Raw genomic sequence first — 24,939 nt, 5'->3', positions numbered from 1 at the left:
GAATTTCATTATACCTGCCACCAAGGTCATTGGAAAAATCAGATGCAAGACTCATTTGCAGTCATTCAACTTGGCCTGTTCAAATGCATATAAAGTCACCTTTACTTAATAAAATTTGTGGGGAAATCTCATTTACATCATCAATTAAAAGCATTCAGAAGTTTTTATAGCCCTGAGTATGCAAGTTTGTGACAACCCAGGATCCTGCAATTTCTGTCTGTTTCTCTCCCTCATGAAATAAAAGCCAGATGTATGGAAGTTAGCATTGGTGAAAGTGACTTTAAGATAATACTGTGTCATCATTCTATTAAAAGGTCAATAAAAAAAATCCCATTAAAAAGATAAGTGAAAAAATTCTAAGTGCAATCAGATGTTCAATATTCACCCCTCAGCAAGATTAAAAAGGACATTCATGCTTTTAAGTTTCTTTAATAATCAGTTTCTTCTCCTCCTTGGAAGAAAGTCAATATGCTAACTTTCAGAATTGAGCTGTAGGTCAATTTTTTTTTTTTCTTTTGACTATTAAAGCCTCAGAGAGAAAATATTGCTTAAGAGAGAGAAAATGCCACTTAAGAGTTGATCAAGATGAAATCTGTTTGAAGTGGACAGTTTTGAATTGTATCGAATACTTGCATACATTTATGTATTTATATAATGTTGGCATGGGAATATGACAATACAGCTATACTTTTCACATCACTAATTTTGCCCAAGTTAGTACTGGTGAAATGGTTTTGTATGGCCAGAAAGTCTTAGAAACTATGCATGCTGATGGTCTATGTCTTTTATCCTCTTACTGTACTGTCTCTCCCATGGAGCACTATTGCACAGTGAGGATTGCAAACAGGAGAAAGTTATTGGGTTTTTCCCTCATTTAGCATGGAGGGCCAAGCTCTCTGGGCCATGCTGTCCAGCGTGACAGCCACAGAAGAGGAGTACAGGAAGAAGGGTGGGGGAAAAAAAAAAAAATTTCTGATGTTTAGATGGATTTCTGCCAGCACTGGGACCAAATGCATAAAGCTTGAGGAGCAGTGACTGCACCATGATGCACAAAGCCTGGGTGAGGAACTGCAAAGAGAGTTGCTGGTAAATAGGAAGGTGCCAGTGGGAACATGACTGGGAAGGGAGGCTGCACCTGCAGCCAGCTTCAGAAAGGCTGCAGCACAGCTACAGCCTTTGGCTTAGGACAAGCCTCCCTAAGGCAGCAGAGCAAGGCCAGCAAGAGCCAGGCACTCACATCTCCTGCTACAGCCTAGGCAGGGAGGCTTCATATCCCAGTCAGGCTAATCTTTGAGTCCTACTATTTACTGATCCAACAAAAAACATTACTAAGCTCACTAACCTTCTATACTCTTATCTTTCCAGCAATCTTGACACAGAAGAGCTCTGTGGTAAGTTCCTTTTTGGGCAAGAACTTAATCTATGCCTGCAGCAGCCCTGTGCAAGTGAACAACCATGTGATATGATTTTTTTTTTGTTTCATCTTTGTAGCTCAGATATAGAAAGTAATTTCTATTGAAAGAACTCCTGGGAAAATGCAGATAGTTTATAGTCTTTTCAGACTCTGTCATCCATTGCATGCAGAAATTGCTTTGAGAATATTTTTCCTAATCAATACTTCACATTCTCTGAGCTTCAAGATTTGTTCTGATGTAAAGATAGATAACTTATCTTATTTCCCTTTCATGCAAGATATGTTTTCTGGTTAGTTTATCACTTTCAGAGATATGAATGCTTTGACAATTTTGAAAGAGATTATCACATTAGTATTCCACTGGAGGAAAGTTCATTACTTTTCTCCAGCTTAAGCTAGTGAGAACAGCAATTTCACAAGTTCTATCATTCTTCATCACAAAAAAAACTCCTGCAAGACCTAGAATTTGGCCCAGTTACCCATTTCTGTACCCCATTCTGGGCTGCAAGTTGTTTCCCCAAAACCCTGTTTGCTCTCCAGCTGATCTTACAGCACCTCATTTAGGAGTGCTGCTTGCAGCAGAAAACACTTCACAGAAAATTTCTGCAAGTCCTCCCACAAAATGTCAAAAGAACCCATCCCAGTTATATTTGTCAAAAACAGCCTATTTCTGAGAGAAAGATGGTAGCTAATAAGTTTTCTAGTAATCAACAATGTAGAAAACTTATAAAAGCCAAAAATACTGTTAAGTTGAATACCAACTCATTTACTCACTCACAGGATAACTCTACCCATAGCCAAGAACCCACTAAGAGGCACCTCAGCCTGTGGCTTATAAATATATGACAAGAGACACAGCTGAAGTTAATTGGGCTGTGACGACTTCTGCTGATTGAAAATCTGGCCAAAATTATATAAAACTGGCCAAGGAAGACAAGTGGCTTTGTCCCATAAGGGATTTACTGGTGTTGTTGTTGTACTGGAGGCTTACAGATTTGCTCAGCACCTGACCCCACTAGCCACTTCAGGCTGGCTGGGGGGCTGAGGGGGTTTCAGCCTGACACGGCTTCTGTTTGCTGTCTGTTTTGATTAAATGTGGGCTGCTTCAGCTGCCTTTTAAATCTTTCATAGGTTGCCACTAGGGTGTTTCTGATCTGTGAATCTGGTACTGAGTTTACTCAGTGCATGTTTAAGCTAGTGATTATACAGCTCTTTCTGAGTTATCTCTGTTCTCCTTAGAAATGAAGCTTCACTTCCAGGATACTAATTCACAATACATCTTCATTCTAAATCATTTCATTCAGCCTCTCAGCAATACCAGGTTATGTCGCAGTGTTGCTGAAACCTTGTGCTTTCATGACTCCCCTGAGACGCTCACGCTGACCTCTTAAAAGCCTCAAAGTATTGCTATTTCAAAAAGCTCCTATCTAATCTTGTTCTTCCTGTCTGCCATTTAGATGTTGTTTTTCGTGCTCTTCCAGGTGATCTGATGTCTAAATGACATAGTCTGACACAGTCTCTAGCTTTAACATAATTTTCTTTCTTTCTTTTTCATGCTTTTTCCTTCCTGCGCCTCTCTCTGTTGTATTTTGCCGTCTTGACCAAATGGGAACTCGGGTCACGATTTCCCAGGGTTGCCGCCTCCTCTCACTGTAATCACTCTGATTGAGTTATGCCCCCTGATTTTACACCAGCTCTTTCTGTTAAAACGTCCTTTGCTTTGAGCAGCTACGCAAGGACATCCTGCAACTTGCATTATTTCCCTGATTTTTGTTAGAAGTATTTTGCATCCATCATATTTGTTGGAAATACAATCACAGTACCTGGGACTAGAAGCTTATCTGACCATCTCATAGTCTCTTTGCTTCTCAGAGAGAAACAACTGGTCTCAGCTGACCCTAACTCACAACAGCCCCCACCTGATCTTATCTCCTCTAAGGGCTTAATCAGTGTTATTCATTTTTGTATCAATATAATCAGATTTAGTACATACACATGAAAACTTCATTTCCTGCTAGTAACTGTAAAGTACACTATTAAACTGAAAATCCAGTTTAGAACGAAAATGTAGATATTTTGAAAGCAGAACTCTTTCAGCTTTTAAACTGATATTTTAAAATTTTAAAATTTTAAAATTTGGCATCTCATTTATTGAAAGAAAATGTTTTGAAACATTGATTTTGGCTTTTTAAGTACTCCAGGAATGATTTTGAGGAAAACAATACAAAATTTAAAAATGAAATCATCCCTTTCATTGTAACTCTTGTTCATTTTATATATTTAGGTAGGTAATAATACCATAACTGAATTCAGACTTGATAAAATTTATATTTAATGAAATATTGATTTTTCAGGTCATGAATAGGTGATGTGGGTTTTCTTCTTCTTTTAGAATATTTTTCCCAGCACTTAGGAGAGTATGAGAATGTGTTATCTGTCTTGGAAGACTTAAACATAACCATACTGAAGGCAATGGACAAAACAAAAAAAGTAAGTAAAAACCGAAATTTTCTTTACATTGTATATTTTGTTTATTTAAATATGTATCCAGTATTTTTCTTATCTAGATAAAGTTACTAATTCATATTTAAGTTCTTCCACATTTACACGTTTGTAGCAAAAGTCCAGTAGGAAAGGTTTGTCAAAATGGCTGAGTATCAAAGCTGTAAAGCTCTGTCTGCAAAGTATTACAGTTTGGATATAACCAAAATTGTCTTTGCAAATGATCTGAAGAACGTTCTTTGTATTGTCGTTCCAATAGAGGATTCCATGTCCTGCGTCAAATATCGGTGAGTATTATCAGCATATCAACATTTGAAAATAGCCTGAATTTGAAAAAATAATCCAAATTTTTGAAGTAGAAAACATGTTAGTAATAGATGCTAATGACTTAAACTATATTAATGACTATCCTTAAATTAGGTAGGCGAGAGTCATCTGGAGACTTACTGGGGGGTTGTATTTATGTTACCACCAAATGTAGATTCCAGGATAGTTTAAAAAGATTAAAAAGGGCTGTAATATCTCTCCCTGTGTTCCCTGAAGCTGAACGCGGGTACTTTTATGATTATAAAACCATCCTGTAGGCAGCGGGTGTGCATCCCATCTACTTAGTCCTGAAATATAACTGGCCAATGTAAATCACTTGAAAGGATTTCTGATAGTATGTTCATACCTGCTCGTTCATACCACATCCCAGCTCCATGTCTGATCAAAAGTGCATCAAGACATTAGGTAATATGCTCCTTTTCCCTGGCTGAACAGTTCAATATTCTGTGCAAGGTGGAACAGCTTCAAAAGGTGAGGGAAAGCACAAACCAGGGAAAGAAGTGAACCTAGATCCTCCAAACCCAACCCCAGACCCGCACCACAAGGCTATTCACTGGAAGGCGAGCCATCAACAACAGAAATTTCAGCCAAAAGTATTCAGTGAGATCCTGCGGGGGGAAAAAAGCCTGATTTTTTCAGTCAATCAATGGAGAGATCAGTGGGGAGAAAGCTGTGCTTCTCTAGCAAAGCTGTTATATTTGGCATTCAGGTGTTTGCAAGAGTGCAACACTCATACATTTTACATGAACTGCCAAAATAAAAACCCGAAAGTGTAGCTTATTTATTTAGAGCTTGAGCCAGTAAGCTGAATGTCTCTCTGTTCATGCTGTGCATCTTCCACTGCTAATGAAGTGAATGTGCGCTGACTCACTGCCTCATTGGCCTGGACACTGAAAAGCAACAGATTAGTTTATTCTAGCCAAGCATAATTTAAAAAAAAATTAGCCATGTATATAAACTACTGCTGAAGGGCAGGACATGTCATCTGATAAGTACAGGAAGTAAACAGAACACAGCATTTAAGAATTACTTCAGAAGTTAATTACAGAGGAGGAGTCCCAGTAGACTAAGCAGAGTTGAAAGAAGTAAGCATTGGCCTGACTAGAAAATGTATAAGCAAATCTGGAATATTAATAAGTGTTCTGTTTGTCTGCTTGAAGAACCCACCTGAAAAAACCCCACACCATGATTTCTTTGAATTTTATTTTCCTGACTGAAGATTCAAGCTTAATGGGTTTTCTCTCTTTCAGGAATATCCCAACTGACTATTCATTAGAGGTGGCAGAACTAGAGCAAGGCTACTGGAAAAAATACTTTTCATTCCAATTAGTAGACACAGTGTGTGAACACAGTCAAACAAAAAATGTGTTCTCAAATATTCTAAAATAGAGCTTTCTGCCAAGGATATGCCCAGCAACTACAGCTTTGTATGGAAATTAAATTCTCAATTAAAACTTGGGATTATTCACAACAAGAACTCAGTTCTCAGGAAACAAATAGGTTATGTGACTTGACTACCTGTTAAATCATTGGAGTGCAAATAATAAAATAATAAAATAAAATAATAAAATCTTAAATAGTCCAAGCTTTTATTGGAGTCTAAAATCTGGAATATGTCCACCTAAAATCAGAGCTGGAGGTGGAGCAAAAGCTAGTTAGCATATTAAGACAGCATGGGTTAATGATGTTCATCACCAGCTCAAACAAGCAGGTACTCAGAAATGGGTGGTCTAGTTATGAATGGCCATTGGCATGTATGCAGAGCAAGGCTTGGGTTTTCCCTCCTAGTGCAAAATAAAACCTTGTCATTGCTCTACCATTGCAGCCACCTTGTCCCTTGAATAGTCACTGAGTAATGGGAGCAGTTATTATGATCTTCTAAGCCATCATCTAGTTGGAAAATTCATATATAGAAAAAAAGCCCAGAAATTAAGACCTACACTTTGAGACCTACAAAGACATGGTGTACCTACAGTGGCTGAGAGAGTTTCCAATGACCAGAACCAAATTTCCAAGGACCAAATTCTCCTATTAAAAACCAAAAGTAAAAACTTCTCAGATTGAACCTGAACTCCACCCTGCAGAGCATGGGGCTGACTACAGAACCAGTCCTCAGGGTTGCCGTGAGCTTTCCATCGCATCTGACTTTTTGTGAACTGGAGGAAGCTCAGCACCTCTATCAGTCTCTGCTAAACTTTCCCAGAGCGCATGTCACTTCAGGTAGGCAGCTCATTCAGTCTTAAATATTTGGGGGGAAAAAGGAGGAACTTGGTACTTCGTTCATTCTATTTATCCAGTTTAGAGTCAGATAAACAATCACCGCTCAGTCCTTCCTATAGAAAATCCCTGCTTTCCTGCCAATTCATGTTGCCCATATTCAGTAGGTACTTTGCACAAAAGGCAGCTGAGGAATTGGAGCCCTAGAAAAAATGCTCAGCTTCAGTTTCTAAGGAAACCCTGGAGAAGGAAGATGTGTCAGTTTTCAACAAAAAGCTGAACAGTGGATCAGAATGTCTGAAAAATCTAAATACCTAATCTATAAACATTCCTTATTCCAGATATAAACAGAACTCGAAATTTAAAAAAAAAAAAATCTAAATGCAGTTCAATGTACTTTACTTTCTGGTGTACATTAATCTAAGTTGGATCACACCAAAGTGTGTTGCATTATTTGACTAATATCTGTAAATCTAGTACAAAAGTGTGCACTGAGTAGCTTTTCCAGATAAAATAGATTTGACTCTTCATATTGTCTTGTTTCAGTTTTGAAAATCACATGCATTAACGAACAAATACCTTGGGTTTTGTTTACAAATATTCCCAACCTGTTCAACCTTTAGTCAGAAAGATCTCTCACCAAGAGCAACTGGAGTTTGGCTTGGCTACAGACTCCTGGATTTAAATCAAGATCAACCAAATTGTCCCCATCACTCCAAATTATTTCCATGTGTAGATATTTTTAACCCAACAGATTAGCAGATAACTGACTCCTGCAAGTTAATTGCAGCATAATTTCTGTGTACTTTGTTGCCCTCTGTGGTTTGAAAGGGTTGTCAGCACAGCTTTCCTGAACTGAGCTTTTCTCCAGTCTTCCAGTCCTGTGCTATCTGAAAATGAAAATATTGAGACATCTATGGGAGAAAGCGTTCCAGTGTGTTAGCAGATTCGAGAAACTGAAACCAGACTTCTTTTCTCCATTCTGGGGCCAGATCCCTCCAGCCTATCCAAACTCAATAGCACCTGGGAAGACGGGAAGCCCTCAGTGGTGTAGGAGTGGTTCATGCTCCATCGCTTGAAGGGAAGGTGCTAAGCTAAAAATGCAGAGAAACAGATATAGCAAGGAACATCTTTCAGCAGGGAAAAGGCTGAATTGCATTTGCAAGCATCATACTTTTAATACAAAAGACATCTTACCAAAGGGTGCTGGGGAAGCTACAGCCCTTCTGTTTTGGTACTGGTCTCGTGTTTTATCCTTACACAAGGAAGGGAAACACATATTTAAGGATTTTTAGAGGGACTTATGGCATTTGATATTTGATTATTTCTCTCCTTAGGATGGAGAGTCTGCATGAGTTGCTTATACAGGAGTGGTGAGGACAGATTATTCATTGGTGCCAGTTGTTTTTCTTGTACCTGCCAGGTTGGTATTTTCCTGATCAAAGTACAAGCTGGGATAATTCTGTTTATCTTGTTTCTTCTTCATCTTATATACAGGAAGCATTAAAAATTAAAGACTCAGCAAAACTTTACAAATGCATTGGAAGGCTTGTTTCTTTAAGCCTTTTTTCTCTGACATCTTTTCTAGCAAAACAGAGAAGCATATATAAATAAAATATTTAATCTTAACATTTTTGTTACCCAAATAAACATCATAACTTTTTCAGCAAGCTGCATTTTTATTACATTCTGTAGCTTGCAGTCACATATAAATACAATGAAGAGAAACTTTGCAACCTGCGGCACAGAAAATATCTGTCAATGAGTAATGATGTAGATAGATAAAAATAGACCAGGTTTTTTAAAGTGCTTGACATCTTGGTTCTATTGACTTGTGAACACTGAAAATCAGAAACTTACAGACTAAAGAACATGTGTTCCTCAAGTTATCAAGCCATAAAATTGTTGCTATTTGTCAGCTATTCAGTAAGAACAAGTTTTGCTCTATCATATAGTTTATCTATTTTAGTTTATAAAATAGAGATTAGAGATAGTTTATTTTATTAAATATAAATTTAATAAATATAAATTAAATATAAATTAAATTAAATATAAATTTATCTTATTTATCTTATTTATTAGAGATTTAGAGATAGTTTATCTCTATCTTATATTTTATCTAACTATCATATAGTTTATTGCAAATGCAACCTGATGGTGGTGGTGAAATCTTCTGTACTCGATATACTAGCAAAAGCTCATTTAATCACCAAAAAAGTAATTTTCATATGAAATTAAGTTGACAATATAGAAGTATTCAGGGGTTTAAACAAGCATCTAGTGGTATTTTAGAGAACCTGGGGTACTCAAGGATGTCCAAGATGTCTGCACAGGCCTGACAAATAGCACACAGGACCTCCAGGAGACCCAGGGGCAGGAGGAGACCCCCTTCTGGGGCAGCAGCTGGAAACCAGGTGGGTCTCTGTAGGGCACCAGACTCCAGTTTAGGTACTTAAATAGCTCTGAGGTCTCTGAAGGGTTTTTCCCAGAGGAACTGTCCCACAGAGGAAGAGCTGGTGATGGCTTACCCTGAACTGACAGTGGCTTTTATCAAAGTCGTAACACCCACTTGAAGTTCACTTTATTTCACCAGCTGAAGAGCACTCCCCTCTCCTGCCTCCTGCCTTCCCTTTTGCCAACAGCATGGGGTCATTTTCCAGCCAGAACTGATCCCCATGTGTCCCCACCGGCACTGTCACTGGCACCCGCACAGTGAAGGCTGGCAGCAGAGGCTTGGGAGGAAGCAGGGACCATTTCAGATGATTTTAAACCACCTGCTCCCTAGGGCAGTTTATGCTGCGCTGTTGGTGAAAGTCTAACCACAGCTGGCTGGTGGCCAAGTGACTGTGCCAGGGGGATTTCAGGACGGGACATGCTTCCTGCTGCGTGGCGTCAGTGACTGTTGGCTTGAGCCTCACTTAGCCCGTTAGTCTATCATGGAGCTCACAACGGTCTTGATGTACAACGTACCAGCTCTTAACTTACTGGAATAATGACTAAAATTCAGACTTTTTGAATTGGTACATCGGTGAAATGGTGGGAATTACGAATCACTGAGAGCAACTGAGCCTGGCAGAGATGCTTTCTTGGGAGAGTGGCAGTAAGTGCCCATGTAGTTCTTTCTTTTTGCTTGCAAATGGAGGCCACCCTGTGAGCTGTCTCAAAAGTGACTTAAGACCACCATACCTGTTGTAAAAGTCATCCAAGCTCCAGAAACAAAAAGCTTCATATCGAAGCTGTTTCTTAGGTTATATTGTTTATATTTATTAGATCATATATTTTAATTTCAAAAGGAAATAGTGCAATAGATTCTTTTTTTTGAAGTAAACTGAAACTGGCTTTTATAATTCACAGTGCTTATGAGACGAAACTTTGATCCAGTGAGTAAGAGTGGAGCTTGACCCTATATAACTTTATATCTAAAGCGCAGATCCAATAACTATAACGCAACAGCAACCTCCTGGATGGACTTGGGTGGGACTTTTGTACAGCCAATAGGAAGCATTTATGAACAGCAAAATGAGAAATTAAAATCTAAAGTAAAGGGAACATCAAAATAACCAAGAAGGACTGTCAGCACAGTAGGAAATTGTTTAAACAAATATTGAAGATGTCCCCTTAATCTGTTCTTCTGTGTCATCTTTTCATCATCTTTATTTCATTGTCCTCATTCCATTTCTTTACATCTCTTTTCTTCCTCAAAAGGACAGCAAGATCTTTCTTCCATAGATGAAAGCCAGAAAGTGCTTTGGCTAGGATAGTTAATGTACACTTTTTCAAAACTGAATCAAGAAAGAGATGACCCCTGAGTGCACACTCCTCCGGTAAATACAGGGGCACAGTTCTTTTGGAGACAAAAGCACTGCAGGCTTCCATGGAAAGGAACGGCAGGCAAACATAGGAAACAAGGGATGGGACACGGCAAAATTTCTCCTTTGCAGATACTAAAGTCTCATGTTCTTTGCTTTGGAGGAACTTTCTTCCCTCCTTTGCAACTATTTTATGAAGGACACCAAATGATGTGTCTGTGATAGCTGGGAACCAGCCTCAGTGAATTAGCAAACACCACTTAAGCAGCAGTAACCATGACTGGTTTATACCCAGCATTTAAATATGCAAAACATAAACATATTAAGTTTAGGTTGGAAATGAAAGATAATTCTCATTCAATAGAGCAAAAAAACCTAACTGCTTTTTATACATTGCTTGCAAAAACCTAGAAAGCGGAGCGTGTGGTGTGCAACAGCAAGATGCTGGATTCAGTGACTGACACAGCATGTCTAATTCTTTGCTCCTATGAAATCATTCATATGTCTGCTTTGCTCAAAAAACCCCAAGGCTAAGTGAAGTCAGTGCAGCCTTGTTATTACTGGAAAACTTCTTGAATAGTCTAAAAATAGGAGCCAGTCAAAGTAAGAGAGATGATTATAGGAGCTGAAAGAGTAACACAGGGACATGCAATTTAGTTCCTGATGGCACATTTATAGTAATTATGTAAATCACCGCACTCTGGAGGGTTGATACCCATTATAAACCAGAATACCTAGATTTTTTTAATTGCGTATTTGAGTGATAGTAACAGTAGCGATTATATAAATTATATCACACAACAAAATAACTGAAAAAAAGCTAGACAAGCATATGTCAACAATAGAGTTCCACAACTAACATTCTGTTTGAGCAAAAATGAAGTCTTAAATTGTTGGGGTTTTTTCGTTTTGTCAAAATTTGTCTTAAATTGGCTGGCACCACTTTTTGCACATGATTAGAATTTATTAACAGTTTCCACATAATCTAGTCTTGTTCTCTTTGAAATTGCACTTTTTACGAATGCACCTTTTGCAGAATGAATGTAAAGAATAGCTGCTGCCAAAGAATAACGTAAGGCAGGTATTCATCAGTTTATCCTGATTATTAATTTTCATGCATTGGCTTTGAATCCAGTTCATTTATTCCTTGCATTCATCACTAAGTTTTTTTCTGGTCAGCATCAGTCTAAAATACCATAGCCATCTCCCATCTTGATGTTTTAAAGTGGACAAAATATCCAGATTCCACTGGAAATGAAAAGCCAGAACAAAAAGGAGTTATTCATTTTATTATTCCTTATGAAGAAATAGAAATCTGCTCGGGATGAAGATTATATAAACCACTGAAGGCAGATAAATGAAGTTCAAGACATAAAGAGCAGCAGTGGTACATACTGCAGCATGCAATGATTAGTACTTTATACTGGAAGCCAACTGACAAAAATGCTGCAATCTAATGTATTTCTTAACTTCACACAGTTAGTTCTTCCTGTATATTTGACTGCTTCAGGCTCTCTTTTAATGGCAGTTAACTCTTGCACTAGTTTAATTGGGCATATATTTTATCTCCTTCCATTACAGTGAGTAGGGGTTTTGATTCTCATAATTATTTGAAGATGTAAGATACTGATTAAAAGATCATAGATGAAGAAGAGAGTTTCACAAAGAGTTGAGTACTTTCTGAATTCCACATCAGAAAACATCCTCTCAGACTATTTATCATCCAGCTAGTCAAGCAAACTGCAGACTCAGGCTTTGTCTTTCTTGCATTCATGGTGTGTTTTCACATCCTATCAGCTATCTTCAGGCACATTCAGTGGCTAGGCACCACTTGCATGGATGTCACAAGTTAATACCATGGAGGGGAATGAGGGTTGAAAGATTTGCTGTAAATTCATGCTTTTCACAGAGGAGACAAAGGGAAAGACAGAGCCAGAAAACCAGTAAAAGATGTGGCTGCCTACCGATTAGGCATTACGTGCCCTGCACTGCCAGTGCCCGGCCTCAAGAATACAAAGTTCAATGGAGAAAAAAACCATCCTGCCCTTCTGGGCAGATGTTGGCTACACTGCAGCAAAAAAGGCATGAATTGTTGGGCCAAAAGAAGAACAAAAGAAGATTCTTTTAGTCAAAAAACAGTTCAATTTTTCATTCTAAGAAAAAAAAACAGCAATAATTTCAAAATTCATATTTACTGTTTATTCAAAGAAATGACAGGTATGGTGCCACTCCCACCTCCATTTCTCACAGGCATTTCTTTCATTCAGCTCTAATATCAGACCAAACATACCCCTCTCAAATATTAACAATGATGTTCAACATTACCTCTATGAAATACGAGAGGATTCTAAAGCAATTGTTGAAGGAAGTCCTAAAGACTGGACTTTCTTGACTGAACTCTGAAGAATTGTCAAAGGTTTTTCAGTAAAAAATAGAAAAAAGTGGAGTAAAGCAGATGCCTTCAATGCATTTTTGTGTTGTTTAAATTTCAAAGCTTTATCAAGTTAAAATTTTGGTGGAAATCTTTCAACCAATCTTTTTTGAGTAATCAGAAGGCAACAAAGGGATAAAAAGTAGTAACATCAAAATATCAGAGCGATAAATGAACTTGTTACTAAGCTCCAGTTGCACTAGGCTTTTAAGAACTGTCTTGTCTCTAAGCTACACAGTGTGCTTAATAGCAGTTAAAGAGGAGGTACTTTTTATCCATGCATGAATTTTGTACATACTATCATTGCAATAAGAGCATATTACTTCTTCAATAAACCCAGTAGAGTGATAGACTCTTGTGCTGTTCTGATGGATGCTATTACAAATGTGTGTCAATATTCTCCTATAATCACCCATGGCTGCCTATTTTATTTCATTGCTCTTATGTCAGCACTGCAAGTGGTTAGTAGAGATTGTCACTGTTCCAGTTCTCTAGGCAGAATTTAAACACGTAATTTATTCCAAATATAATACTGTGATAAGCTTGTAAAGTTTGTGCCACACTCTAAAATTGAAGTTGAATCTATTTAATAGTTTGGCATGTTATGCCTTTGCCCAGTCTTACGAGGATGCTGTAAAAGTTGCATTTGTGTGAAGTCAACACAGTGAGCATCTCTGGATCTGGCTTCTGTTGAAATTATGATTTTATTCTGACTCTGTTCTGACTTTGTCCTACAGTCTGAAAAATTAGATCTTAGTGACTGAAATGAAAAAGGCTTGAATTCTTTTTCATTTTAGTACAGTTATTCTGACTAATTTAATATCCTCAATTTAAAGTTGTAACCCAGGGTGCTGTCCCACTAATGTAGATTCTAAACACGCAGGGCAGGAGACATTCCATGATCAAGGGGAATTTAAATAGATTACTCCTTACTGAGTTTTACTCAATGATAGCTACTTTTCAGTTGTCTTGGGGGTATTTTCTGTAAAGGTAAGCATAAATAATTTTTATTAAATTAGTTTGATACAACATATAAAATAGGAAACAGAAAATTGCAAAGTAATATAACAGTAATAAATAACTATTATAAGTAATGTTACAAATAGAGTACCAATAAATAAGTTAGAAAGTAAAGTATTACATAACATAAAATACTACATAGCAAAATAGCAACATAGAAAGGAGAGGCCAAGGGGACCACGTTTGTTCAGCCTGGAGAAGAGGCTGAAGGAAGATGTAATTCTACTGTCTGAAGAAGGGTTATAGAGAAGACAAAACAACATTGTCTTTTTCAAGGGTGCATAGCAAAAGCGCAAGAGGCAACGGCTACAGCTTGCGGAAGGGAAAGTGCTGACTAGACATATGGAAAATACTTTGCACAGAGAGGGTGGTGAAACAGTGGACCAGAGAGATGGTGTAAGGTCCATCCTTGGAGATGTTCCAAACTCAGCTGACGTCCCCAGGCAGCCTAAACTAGCTTTGAATTTGGCCTTGCTCTCAACAGGGAGTTGGACTACATAGCCAGTCACCCTTTCCCACTAAGTTTGTGGAGCTCTTGCCTAAGCTCCCACCCCTTCTGAGGGATTTCAGAGTTATTTTTTGTCCTACCAAGTTTAGTTTGCATGCCCCAAGTAAGCGAACACAGGTATCTCCCTCCTTCCCCATCTCAAGGAGCTGCTTTTCTGATAAGTGGATGAGTGTGGTTCAGGTCACCCAAGGGGAGAGGATCGTGGCTGGCACCAGGGCTCGAGAGGATCAAGAGAGTCGCTGAACCTGTGGTAGCCCTGAGATGTGGACTCCCTCAGGAGATACTTAAGCCCTGCCTACTCCACCTTTATAAAAGGAAAACCTCTTCTGCAGCTGTAAGCAAGTGTTAAAGACCACAGTGACCTTTTCCACAGGGAAATCACTAATTATGCATATTTTCAGTTGCATTAATGGAAACTTGAATCTTAGCTGCTCACAAAGGTTGCAGTTGTCTCTTGATGAGGAAGATGTGGAAAATAACCCTCGTTCACTCACAATCAGTAAAACTAACAAACAGGATGATATGTTAAGACAGACTTATTTCATCTGGACTGCCCAAACTGCTGTGCAGTATAATGTATATGCTAATGAACGGTAATTTACAGCTAAGGAAATTCAAGGAACAGGCTATTTTTCTAGTTTGTGTACAGACTCCATCAGTCGGTCACATTGTTAATTGGTGGTGCAGTATACTGACAATACAAATTCAGGGCATGCCAGTTACGCTGATTCTACCATAATATACACTTCATAAATTGATACACGTTCTTCTTAATTCAGAATTAACATTTTTTTCTTCTAGTTAAGTCTTGTACCAGTGTGCCTTTAGTAAAATGCAAATGAAGGCACTTTTCTGTAGGAAGTAGAGTGGTGAAACGATAACAAATCATGGCTGGTAATTCCGCATTGCTGAGAGCTGGAGTTGAGGTTTAAGTTGAATTGTAACGGACAATATTTTTCCCTCCATGACTTAAATTATAATAATGCTGACAATTTATATATGCTGAATACCTTCTTCCATGATCTTTGAAGAATTTTAGAAGGATGGGTAGGAGTAGTTATCTTGCAGTAGGCAGGAGTCAAAGTTGCCCAACACTGCTGTGAGCTCAGAATTGCTGGCCTCAGAGCCATTATTTAAAGAAAAATATTGAGTAGCCATTTGCCCAACTGGGCGCATTAAGAGAGTTAAGTAATTCCACATAGTAGAATTGTAAACACCAATATTTGGGTAAAATATACATAAGCAAAGAGTCTTTGATAATTCTAGACTCCCACAGATGATGTTAGCATCCTGCCTGCCTAGTCTATCTTTACAAAAAAAGCTCTGTGTACCTGATAAGGCAACTCTAAGCCATATATTTAAAGATCACTAGGACCTTTTCCATAGGGAAGCCTTTAAATATAGAACTTATGGGACAACAAAACAGGAAGAAAAAAGACTAAATCCTGGTGCAATGCACAAACCTGGAGTAGTTCTGATGAAAAAACCTTAATAACTTTCAGATGCAGAAAGCATTTCTGAAGGAGTCTAAAAGCAGCCAGCCTCAGACAGTAGCAAGTATTACACAGCTAACGTTTATATGATCCCCCCCGTCAGTGAGGGCCCACCTGAACAGTTTGCAAAATGAAACAGTATTGATGCACATTTTAAGTTGTAATTCAGCATGCTGGTATCAGATTTACCATGACTTTGAGCAGGAAGCTATATGGAGGTATATCTGTAGCATTTATTTTTTGGATGCCCAGAATTTTAAAACACTTTGATTATCCTCCTCTTGTGAGATTGCTTTGGTATGCAAAAGCTTACAAGAAATGGTCAGTTCTGTCATGTTTTGTTCACTTATTTCCAAGAGCACTGGTGAAAGCTGAAAAATTAAAACATACCCTGGATTTCTACTGCAGGGTTTTATTTAGCTGCCCATGCTACACAGATTTGCACATGTCGTTCTAACATGCCACAGAGAATCAAAATTTTTTGAAAATAAATTATCTTTGTCAGGTATGCCAAAGTTTTAAATCAGTTACAATGGAGACAATTTAGAACAAGAAGAAAAAAAATCAGTTTTCCTATTGCATACTAAGATTTAATATTCATAAATGTTGCCATAAATGTTATTTATAGGACTGGTGTGAGTCTCAGGTATTCACTCAAAAAGTAGACAGACAATCTCCCATGAGTATCTATTTTAAAAATGTATAAATAAGAAATTATTTGTTCGACAGTGGCTCACACCTGATTAATCTGAAGACAGAAGAAATAAATATAGAAGACCATGAAGGTCCTGGCTACATAAGTAACTTCTGATGATTCATGGGTGGTTTAACATCTGAGATTTCTGTAGCAGAAGTCTTCCAACAGGAACTAATTTAATAACATATACTGTGAATAGATTGCTCTCATTTGAGAGCAAAATGCTTTTAAAGCTATTCTCTTACAATCTTTAATTTTACATTTAAGTTTCAAAACATCCCGTATTTGTATTCTGATTGCAAACACATACATGCAGAAGTTCTAAGAGAAGTCTAAAAGTCAAAAAGGCATTTCACCTGTAATTCACATTGGGAAGACCAGGGAAGAGCTTAAAAATACCCATATGCATTGCCAGAAACTCAAATGGGTTCTCGGCTAGAGTAGGAGGCAACGCAATTCAAACAACAAATTTTCTTTAAAGCTTGGAGAGAACAGACCATCATCTATCTTCAGATGTGGTGACTAGAGAAATCTTTCATTCAATGTGCCTCATATTTTATGAAACCATTTTAGACTGAATTGTACCCAAAGGCTTTCAAGATCAGCTGAGTGGGTTTTCTGCACACATAAGCAGACTTAGGGCATACGAAAAATGGAGAACAGTGTACTTTCATCAGAGTAGGAGCCAACAAATTCATTCAGAGTTTAAGAGATGGAAGTCCCTTTTCCTTCTCTGTTCCTGGTGGGAGCTCTACACAGTAAGCAGAGGCTCTAGGGGTCTGCCCTATCCTCTCTATTACATTTATTAATTAGAAAACAACAGAGAGGGTGTTTATATTATTGTATGGGTGACCCCCGTCACACAGTATTACCTGCATGTCACCGCAGAACTGGGTTTTGCAGATCTGGGATTGCCAGAAATGTTGAAGTTGACCCCATCCATGGAAATATGATTCATTGGGCCAGGGAGGGAGCAGGCGTAAGAATTTATTTCTGAAATTATCTACCCAAAATAGGTATAAATATTTTTGAACACGTAAAACATATTGGAAATGTTATTACACAAAGAACCATTACAGACTGCTAAATATAGGTGCAAACTTTTCTAATAACCAAGCTCCAACTCAAAGAACGTTTAGATGCATTTCATGTAATTGTGAAATACATAGATATATGGTTTCAAAAATAATTAAACAAACTAAAGGAACAAAAATCAGTCAAAGACTGTTAAATTCAGAAGGCAATTTCTCTGGCACAGGCAGTCCTTCAGCCAAACTGCTGGTGGAGTTTTCCAGGGCAGTATCACTAAGTACGTGCCCTGCTTAAACAATTCCCATAATCACTGTCAGAGACAGGCCAGTGGGCTAGACTAACATCTTTTCACAAGAGTGGATCTGAATAAAAACTTTAGATTCTCTTCTGCAGTTGTCAATCATATCTTGGCTTTTCCATACAAGAAATGTAAGGAAAAGGGGGTTTTTGAGTAGAAACTATATTGTGCCACTGTGTACCTGGGCCTCTCTCAGCTTGGGTGGGATCAGTGTCTATACCTGGAAATTCAGAGGTCTTTTTGTCCAGAAACATAAAAGTTGCTTATGTAGTTTGCGTGTATAAGCACAAAAACATCCAAGCTGCTTCCTTTCTGAATTAAGTCCGTATCTTCCCTCACATATTTCCAACCTAGTAGGCAAATCCTCACCTTTCTTTTTTTTTCATATAATTTTTAGGACTATCAGGAAGCTTCTAATTTGGAGCAGTTTGTGACTCGCTTTCTTTTGAAGGAAACGCTGAACCAGCTTCAGTCCCTCCAGAGCTCCCTGGAGTGTGCCATGGAAACCACGGAGGAGCAGACGCGGCAGGAGAGGTGAGCAAACCTTCTGCCCAGCTGCAGGGAAGGGTGCGTAGAACTGGGTGATACAAACATCCTTTTGCTGACAGCTTTCTTGACTGCTTTGACTGTCTGGTAGAGTGGAGACTCTCTTGTGGAGACTTCTTTCTCCAGTTTTATCAGTACAGTTGTTCAGAAATATCCTCTTGGGTGGTGAATTTGGTTTATGGCAAAGAAAATGAGAAAGAGGTGTGACACTGTTAAGCCAAATACCATCTTCCCCATTTTCTGAGGTAGCAATGGCAAAGCCAAGCAAACTCATCACTTTAACTACAGCTATTTTGGAGAAAATGAGTTAGTTCCTAGTGCAGATGATCCAGTCCCTGTGTAAAATCATCTTCAATTGTGTTTAATTTAACTCAGGGGCAAACTGTCTGAATCAAAATCCCATTAAGACACTCCTAAACTAATTTAAGAATGCTCACAGTGGGGAACTACCATAATTTGGTGTACTGTGGAGGGATTTTATGCTGCAGAAAATACCATCCTAAAACATCTCCTTAACATAGTGTGTGAGCTTTTGGTGAGCCTTCATTCTGTGCTTCAGGAGACCAGAGAGCTTTCCAAAGCAGTGACCTGTGAATTATTTACTGAACTGTTCAGACTACTGTCTAATATTCTTTGCAACCTCTCATCCAACTAACTGTTCAAAACTAACCGTAACCTTGGTCTTTCATTACTCTCCAGCTGGATGATGAAAAAGAACCACATAGAGACAGCCTTCAGTCCTCACACAAACTCTCAAGCTTCAATGACTCTGTCATCACAGCACAAACATAATTCATTTCTGTATCTGCTATGTTTCAATGCTGGTCCCAGAAACGTATCTGTCCTCCATCCAATATTAGCTAATTCTCATCGGTTTTCTTTCCTTATTAATAGATACATGTTGCTGTTTATCTTTTCAGTCTTTATCTGAAGGGGTCAATATTTAAAGTTCATATCTCACTTTTAGCTGTTCTTGTGACCCCAGCTCCTCTGCAGAGATGCTACGAAACTCCTATGAATGGAGAAACAGTGTGAATGGTTCCTTCGGTCAGGTCAGAACCACATCACGGACAGACACTGACCTCAAGCTTTCTGTCCCTAAAAGATAGGTTTAATGCCAGCTTAACCCTCCTTTTTTTTTTTTTTTTTTTCTTTTTTAGTTCTCTAATGTCTAGCAACCTATACACAACTAATTAGTAACAGTGAAAATCTGGAAAATAATTCAGTGGTCTCAATAGGTATTTATCCTTTTTTAATTCAAAAGGGAACATACAAGAACATTTTTTGAGAACAGAGAGAGGAGAGCTCTCCCTGTGTGTTTTACCTTATGAAGTCTCCTGTGTTTCTGTGCAGACAAGATCCAACAAAACCAGAAGTGCTCTCAATTCAATGGCCAGGAAAACGCTCAGCTCGAAGGCTTCAGAGGAACAACAGCCTGTTGCCAAATAGCCCTCATTTTAGCACAGGTATGGTATTTCACATTTTAAAGATATTTAAAACGTGCATACACACATATATGCAGAAAAATATACATGTATCTTCCTTTCAGACATTTAATTTAGACATGGTAACTAACTCAGATGCTTTACTGACAGAAATCAATCTTCAATTTAATATAGAAGGTATTAGCTCAAACTGTAAGGAAAATAAGTATGTACCCATAGATCTGAACTGATAAAAATAAATACATAATTATGGGCCAAACTGTGATATTGTTTTGGGTCTGTGGGTTGATACAACATTTCTTAGGTAATACTTGTAGCCTGCAGATAAGAATGAAAAGGTGAAGGCTATAACTTATACAGAACCAAGTTCTCCATCATGACTTACATCCCAGCTGAGGGCAACAAACAAGAAAGAGAAAGGGAAAATACAAAACCTGAAGGAAAAAAAGATTTCATTTAAGGTGACACAAAAATATCTGAAACAGCATTTCTGCTTTGGAAAATGTGAGAGGGTACTTTGATAAACAGGATTCTTTGGAAGCAGTGACATTAAGCATGAGGCTGCAATGAAGGCATCTCCAGGCTTAATGATGTCTCCCAGAATCAAGGCATGAAGATGTCTGGAACACTAAAGTACCTGATGGGTCAAGCCCACTTCTTGACCAGTCATGCAGATCTCACTACTTGCAGCTACTACTACTCTTCCTTTTTAACCCTCTTTTGAAGACCCTTCTGTCACTCAGCAAATGATGCTCTTCATTCACTGCAATGATGCAGGATGTTTGGTCCCTTGCTGTGAGTTGCTGGTGTTCATGACAAGGAAGGCCACGTAGCCTTGTTGCTGCACTCCTAATTCACAGAGTTCAGAAGAAACCCAAACATATGCAAGCTGTACCAAACCCACTTACTGTACTAATGCAATTTTGAAGAGCTAACATCTTTCTCCACAGCTATTCTAATAGCTGTCCAACAGCTGTCTACTTAGACAAGATTTGTGTTTGTCTTGGCACTTGGTCTTCCTCCTTACTGCCTGCTTCCCACATGTACAGTAACACCGTAGGTGTGGATACGCACTCAACAGTCAAGCCAGCATTTCTTTAGCATTTGTACTTGTTCAGGTAAAGCCATACTCTGCCTCCTCTACATACCACACCTGTGGTACATCCCCAGCATTAGGATTTCCTTGTTTGGTCAAAACATAGTCCAAGTGCCATGAGAACTCTCAGCTGGAAAATGAGCAGGTTAATGAACGCGCATATCAAGAGCATGTGTTGAAAAATCTTCTGTTTCTGATAAACAACCTTCCTCTCTCCTTAGAGCAATCACTTATGTACACATTCACACTGTGGGTGATGCCAAGAACTGCTCTCATAATGCACGTATCTGTTTCCTTGAGTGTTGTCCTTTCCATCTGATTGATAGACAATTTTCTTGAGACTTTAGCAAAGCAAAATTTTCCAGAGGCTCAGAGATGCTTGTGCCTCTGTAGAACAACATTTTCTAGCCTCACCTTTGCTATATGACATCAGATCATTATACAGCCACGAGTATGACTGCAGTAGAGATGGAAAGCTAGGAAGTCTTCTGACAGGGTCATGTCCTATCCATATAAAGAGACAAGACACAATTAACATCCAGTGTCTTTAGTCTTTCCTCTGCTGCTGAATTCCATGACTTGGGAGAAAAATAAACATAGGAAAGTTACTATGATGAAACATAATCAGTCTTGTGCTGGTCAAAATCTGCAGTCACCACAGGCATAAATTATACATCTCAAAACCAAAATCTCATTCTAGAAAAATCTAGTGTAGGAAGGATCAGTCTTAATAATCATATTGCTGCAATTCATCAAGCACCTAGGAACGCTGCTTGGTTGGAAAGGTAAAGAAGGATCATTAGCTGCAAGGGACATCCAGTTAATGTTATTAAATCAGCTATAGAGTCCACTGCAAGATTATATCCATAATTAGTGGATGAACACATGAAAACCCCTAAGACAGCATATTGCAGATGTCTGTAACAAAGCTGAAACCCCCTCAGAGTGTAAGTATAAAAACAGCTGTTGCAGCTAAATGAACCTTTTCTGAACAAAGATAAAGCCTCTTATTCCCAATGCATATGAGACGGTCTATGATTATGTTAGGAGGCTCCTTCAGGAATCCCTCAATATCAGGATTCCTGAACATGTCATGCCAGAAACCTAGGTCATTTAGCTGCTCATGTACACTCAACTAGCTCTTTTCTACTGTTCATAAGAATGTATTTTTTTATTGGGAAGGAACATGCATACTCAACCTTCGCGTAATCCTGGAATCCTGCTGGAAGCACTGTGTCAGGACCCTAAGAACAGCAACAGGCCGACCATGGCAACGTGCTTGCAGTCGGGGCCCTACAGCAGGTCTGCCGTCTCTCTGCAGGAGGAAGAAAGATCCTATCGCCTAAGCTGTATTGGCCATGCCAGGATAGTTAAGACAGTCTTGACTGCATTTCTTTCACCTTCACCAGTGCTCTCAGGGGAAAGAGGAACTGCAGAAAAGACAGACCACATGGTCCCTCCACGGGATGTATCTGAAAGGAATTGCAGAGACAGGCTTGCCATGCAGCAGAAGAGCTGACTCTTACTTTTATAGAAACTTTCACGTGAAGAAGATTAAAAAATGGCAAACTAAGAAAAGTATTAAGACAGAGAAAGCTCTAACACACACACACAAGTTGATTTTGCATTTTGAGCAGAAGGTGCTCAGGTTATGAGCTGGTTCCATCTGCAGAGGAGAGCGTTCCTTTCTTCAAGTATCAGCATGATTTCAAAAGCATTGGCATTAACCTAGAATGTAATTTTTGTTCTGTGTTGGATTGCTGTTCTATCTTAGAAAGAAAGAAAACAATTCATATAGTAAAAATCATGCTTTCCTTTAGTTACACCTAAATGAACACTGAACTAGTTGCAGCACGATCTTCAAGAAGCAAAATAACTTGCAAGCTAAGCTAAACTTCTTTATAAAATAAGTCAATACACTATATTCCAGCATTTAGTAACATTTTATAAATGTTCATTATTTATATTTTCCAAAGGTTGGATTGAGGATGACAACCAGTGGAACACCCAGATAAACAGACTCCAAAAGCTGATTGACAGGCTGGAAAAGAAGGTGTGTATTTCTTTTCATCTGTTTGTTCCCTCATTTTCAGTAAAGCAATCCTTAAACCACAAATGCTTTCAATGTCTCAGTCGCAATCTTTCCAATCAATAATGAGTGAAACTTCAGCATAACCTAAGAGAGCTAACACTCATGAAATGCCTATGTATTCCTTTCACCTTCTTCTTTCCTATTTCATGAAAGCATGACACAGTTTTCCCAAGCTCCTCTTTCCCCTTCCCATCACCACAGATCCAGCTTTTTATAAAGATATGAAAAGTCACATTATTCTATGACTGGAGGATGTTATTGTATTTAGTTATGCTTGTTTTAGGGAACGTGGGACAAGCCTCTCTTTTTAGGATCTGATTTTTTTCTCTTCCTCTCCGAACTCTCCCACTAAAGCTTGACAGAAAGTTTTGTTTCCTCCTTCCCCATCAGAGAATACTAATTTATGAAGATTAAAACACTTTCCTGATAATTACAGTTCAACCAAAAGACAGTGCAAATCCCACCATCCCGCCTGGGAGCCATGGGATCTGCCCCAGCTCCGGGGCTGCACCAGCCCTCGGAGCCCTGAGACCGTCTGCAGTTCCCAGGCAAAGCAGAGCCCTCCGGGAGTCTGACAAATGACCCATCTGACCCAATGATACCAAGGCTTCCCAGGGCTTGTAAAAACCTGGGTAACATCTGTCTGTACAGAAAATACCTATTCCTTTTGTTTTCAATCAGATTTATTGCTACCTTAGGTTTTAAAAGCTGGTTTATGTCTCTGTGTGGTGACTTTTTTTTTTTGAGAAGAAAGAAGAGAAGAGGAAGAAGTAAGGTATAAATTCCTGTGTTGTTCTCTACATAAAGTGTCCCTATTGAAGGACAGACAGACAATTTCAGATAGGTGCTAAGGGAATGGCTGAATTCACTGGATTTGGGGACCCAGGGGATTTCTTCCTCCTGGTCCACTAGAGGCGAGGTTTTTGGTTGAAGCGCTCTCAGACCCAGGAGGTGCTCCAGTCCCAGTGCGGCTGATGCTGCCCTTCCCTGCAGGTCAGTGCTCACCAGTGGCGAGGCTGTGCATGTACTCCAAAGACATGGATCCACGCACACTGGCACAGGTGCCTTCACCAGCACCTGCAAACAGGCAGGCAGCACTCACGGAAACATGAACATGCACAGCCTGATCCTGATCCTGTTCCTTCTTTCCAGCTGATCAGGGTGGACTTTCCCCTGTGAACGTTATCATGGGCTTCAAGTCCATCTAGTATTTGTGGCTGGACCCATGCCCCTTACCTAGGCATTGGCTTCACCTTGGGTCCTGGCAGACAAGTGTCTCCTCCTACTCACCCGCTAGTCCAACTTGAGTTCAGTAGCAAATTATATACCTAGAAAATAGTTAAGTAAGGGATTTAACAAGAAGACAGAATAAAAGGTGTTGATCCCGCACAGGGCTCAGCAAGACAAGCATGCTGACCTTTCTCTGCCATTGCTCCCTCCCAAATAAACAAACCACCCCTAATTACTTTTCCCCTTTGGTCCCAGTTTGGGACCAAAAGTTGGTATTTCTGTTATCCCAGCCTTATTACTGATCAGCTGCATTACCGATACGGTCACTCCTGGCACTGCTGGCCTTGCGAGACTCTGCTCCCAAAAGGAGCCCAGTACTCCCTTTGGTTATCCCTGAGGTCTGACAGTCTCTCACATCACTTCTCCTTAACCAGCCGTGAAATTCGGCCATTCCTTGTGGCACCGTCTGTAACTTCTGTCAGCTTCTCACTCTGTTCCCTGCTATGCCCAGCAGCTCCTCATGGTCTGCTCAGTCCATTAAGCCTCTGGCCAGGGCATACTCATCTGCCTGCACACAACAGCTTCCTCCCAGAGGTCATTTCTGCATGAGAAAAGCAATTACACAGCAGTTGCCACGTTAATGACATTTGAGTAGAAACTTGATTTTTTCTGAATAGCTATAAATTGGATTTTGAAATGTCAAAGTCCATCATGAAATGTAACTCTCGCTTTTGGTCCAGCTTTACTCCCAGCTCTGCTTTGGAAGCAGCAGCTCGCTGGCC

General features: G+C 39.1%; 1 protein-coding gene across 1 annotated transcript in view; it reads left to right on the top strand.

The window, feature by feature from the left end:
- The window catches only part of NECAB1 (N-terminal EF-hand calcium binding protein 1), a gene marked incomplete at both ends in the record, with an annotated part of 68,180 nt that overhangs the window by 31,352 nt on the left and 11,889 nt on the right, over positions 1–24,939 (top strand). Inside the window, 5 exons of the mRNA XM_082315993.1 lie at positions 1,366–1,391; positions 3,807–3,904; positions 18,146–18,282; positions 19,648–19,760; positions 22,812–22,888. Coding sequence (XP_082172119.1) covers positions 1,366–1,391; positions 3,807–3,904; positions 18,146–18,282; positions 19,648–19,760; positions 22,812–22,888 — 451 coding nt within the window. The remainder of the gene's footprint in view (positions 1–1,365; positions 1,392–3,806; positions 3,905–18,145; positions 18,283–19,647; positions 19,761–22,811; positions 22,889–24,939) is intronic.

This window comes from Platalea leucorodia (genome assembly GCF_965183815.1).
Source record: "Platalea leucorodia genome assembly, chromosome: 1".
NCBI lineage: Eukaryota > Metazoa > Chordata > Aves > Pelecaniformes > Threskiornithidae > Platalea > Platalea leucorodia.
The sequence above is the reverse complement of the archived record's forward strand: the minus strand, read 5'-3'. Positions and strand labels throughout refer to the sequence as shown.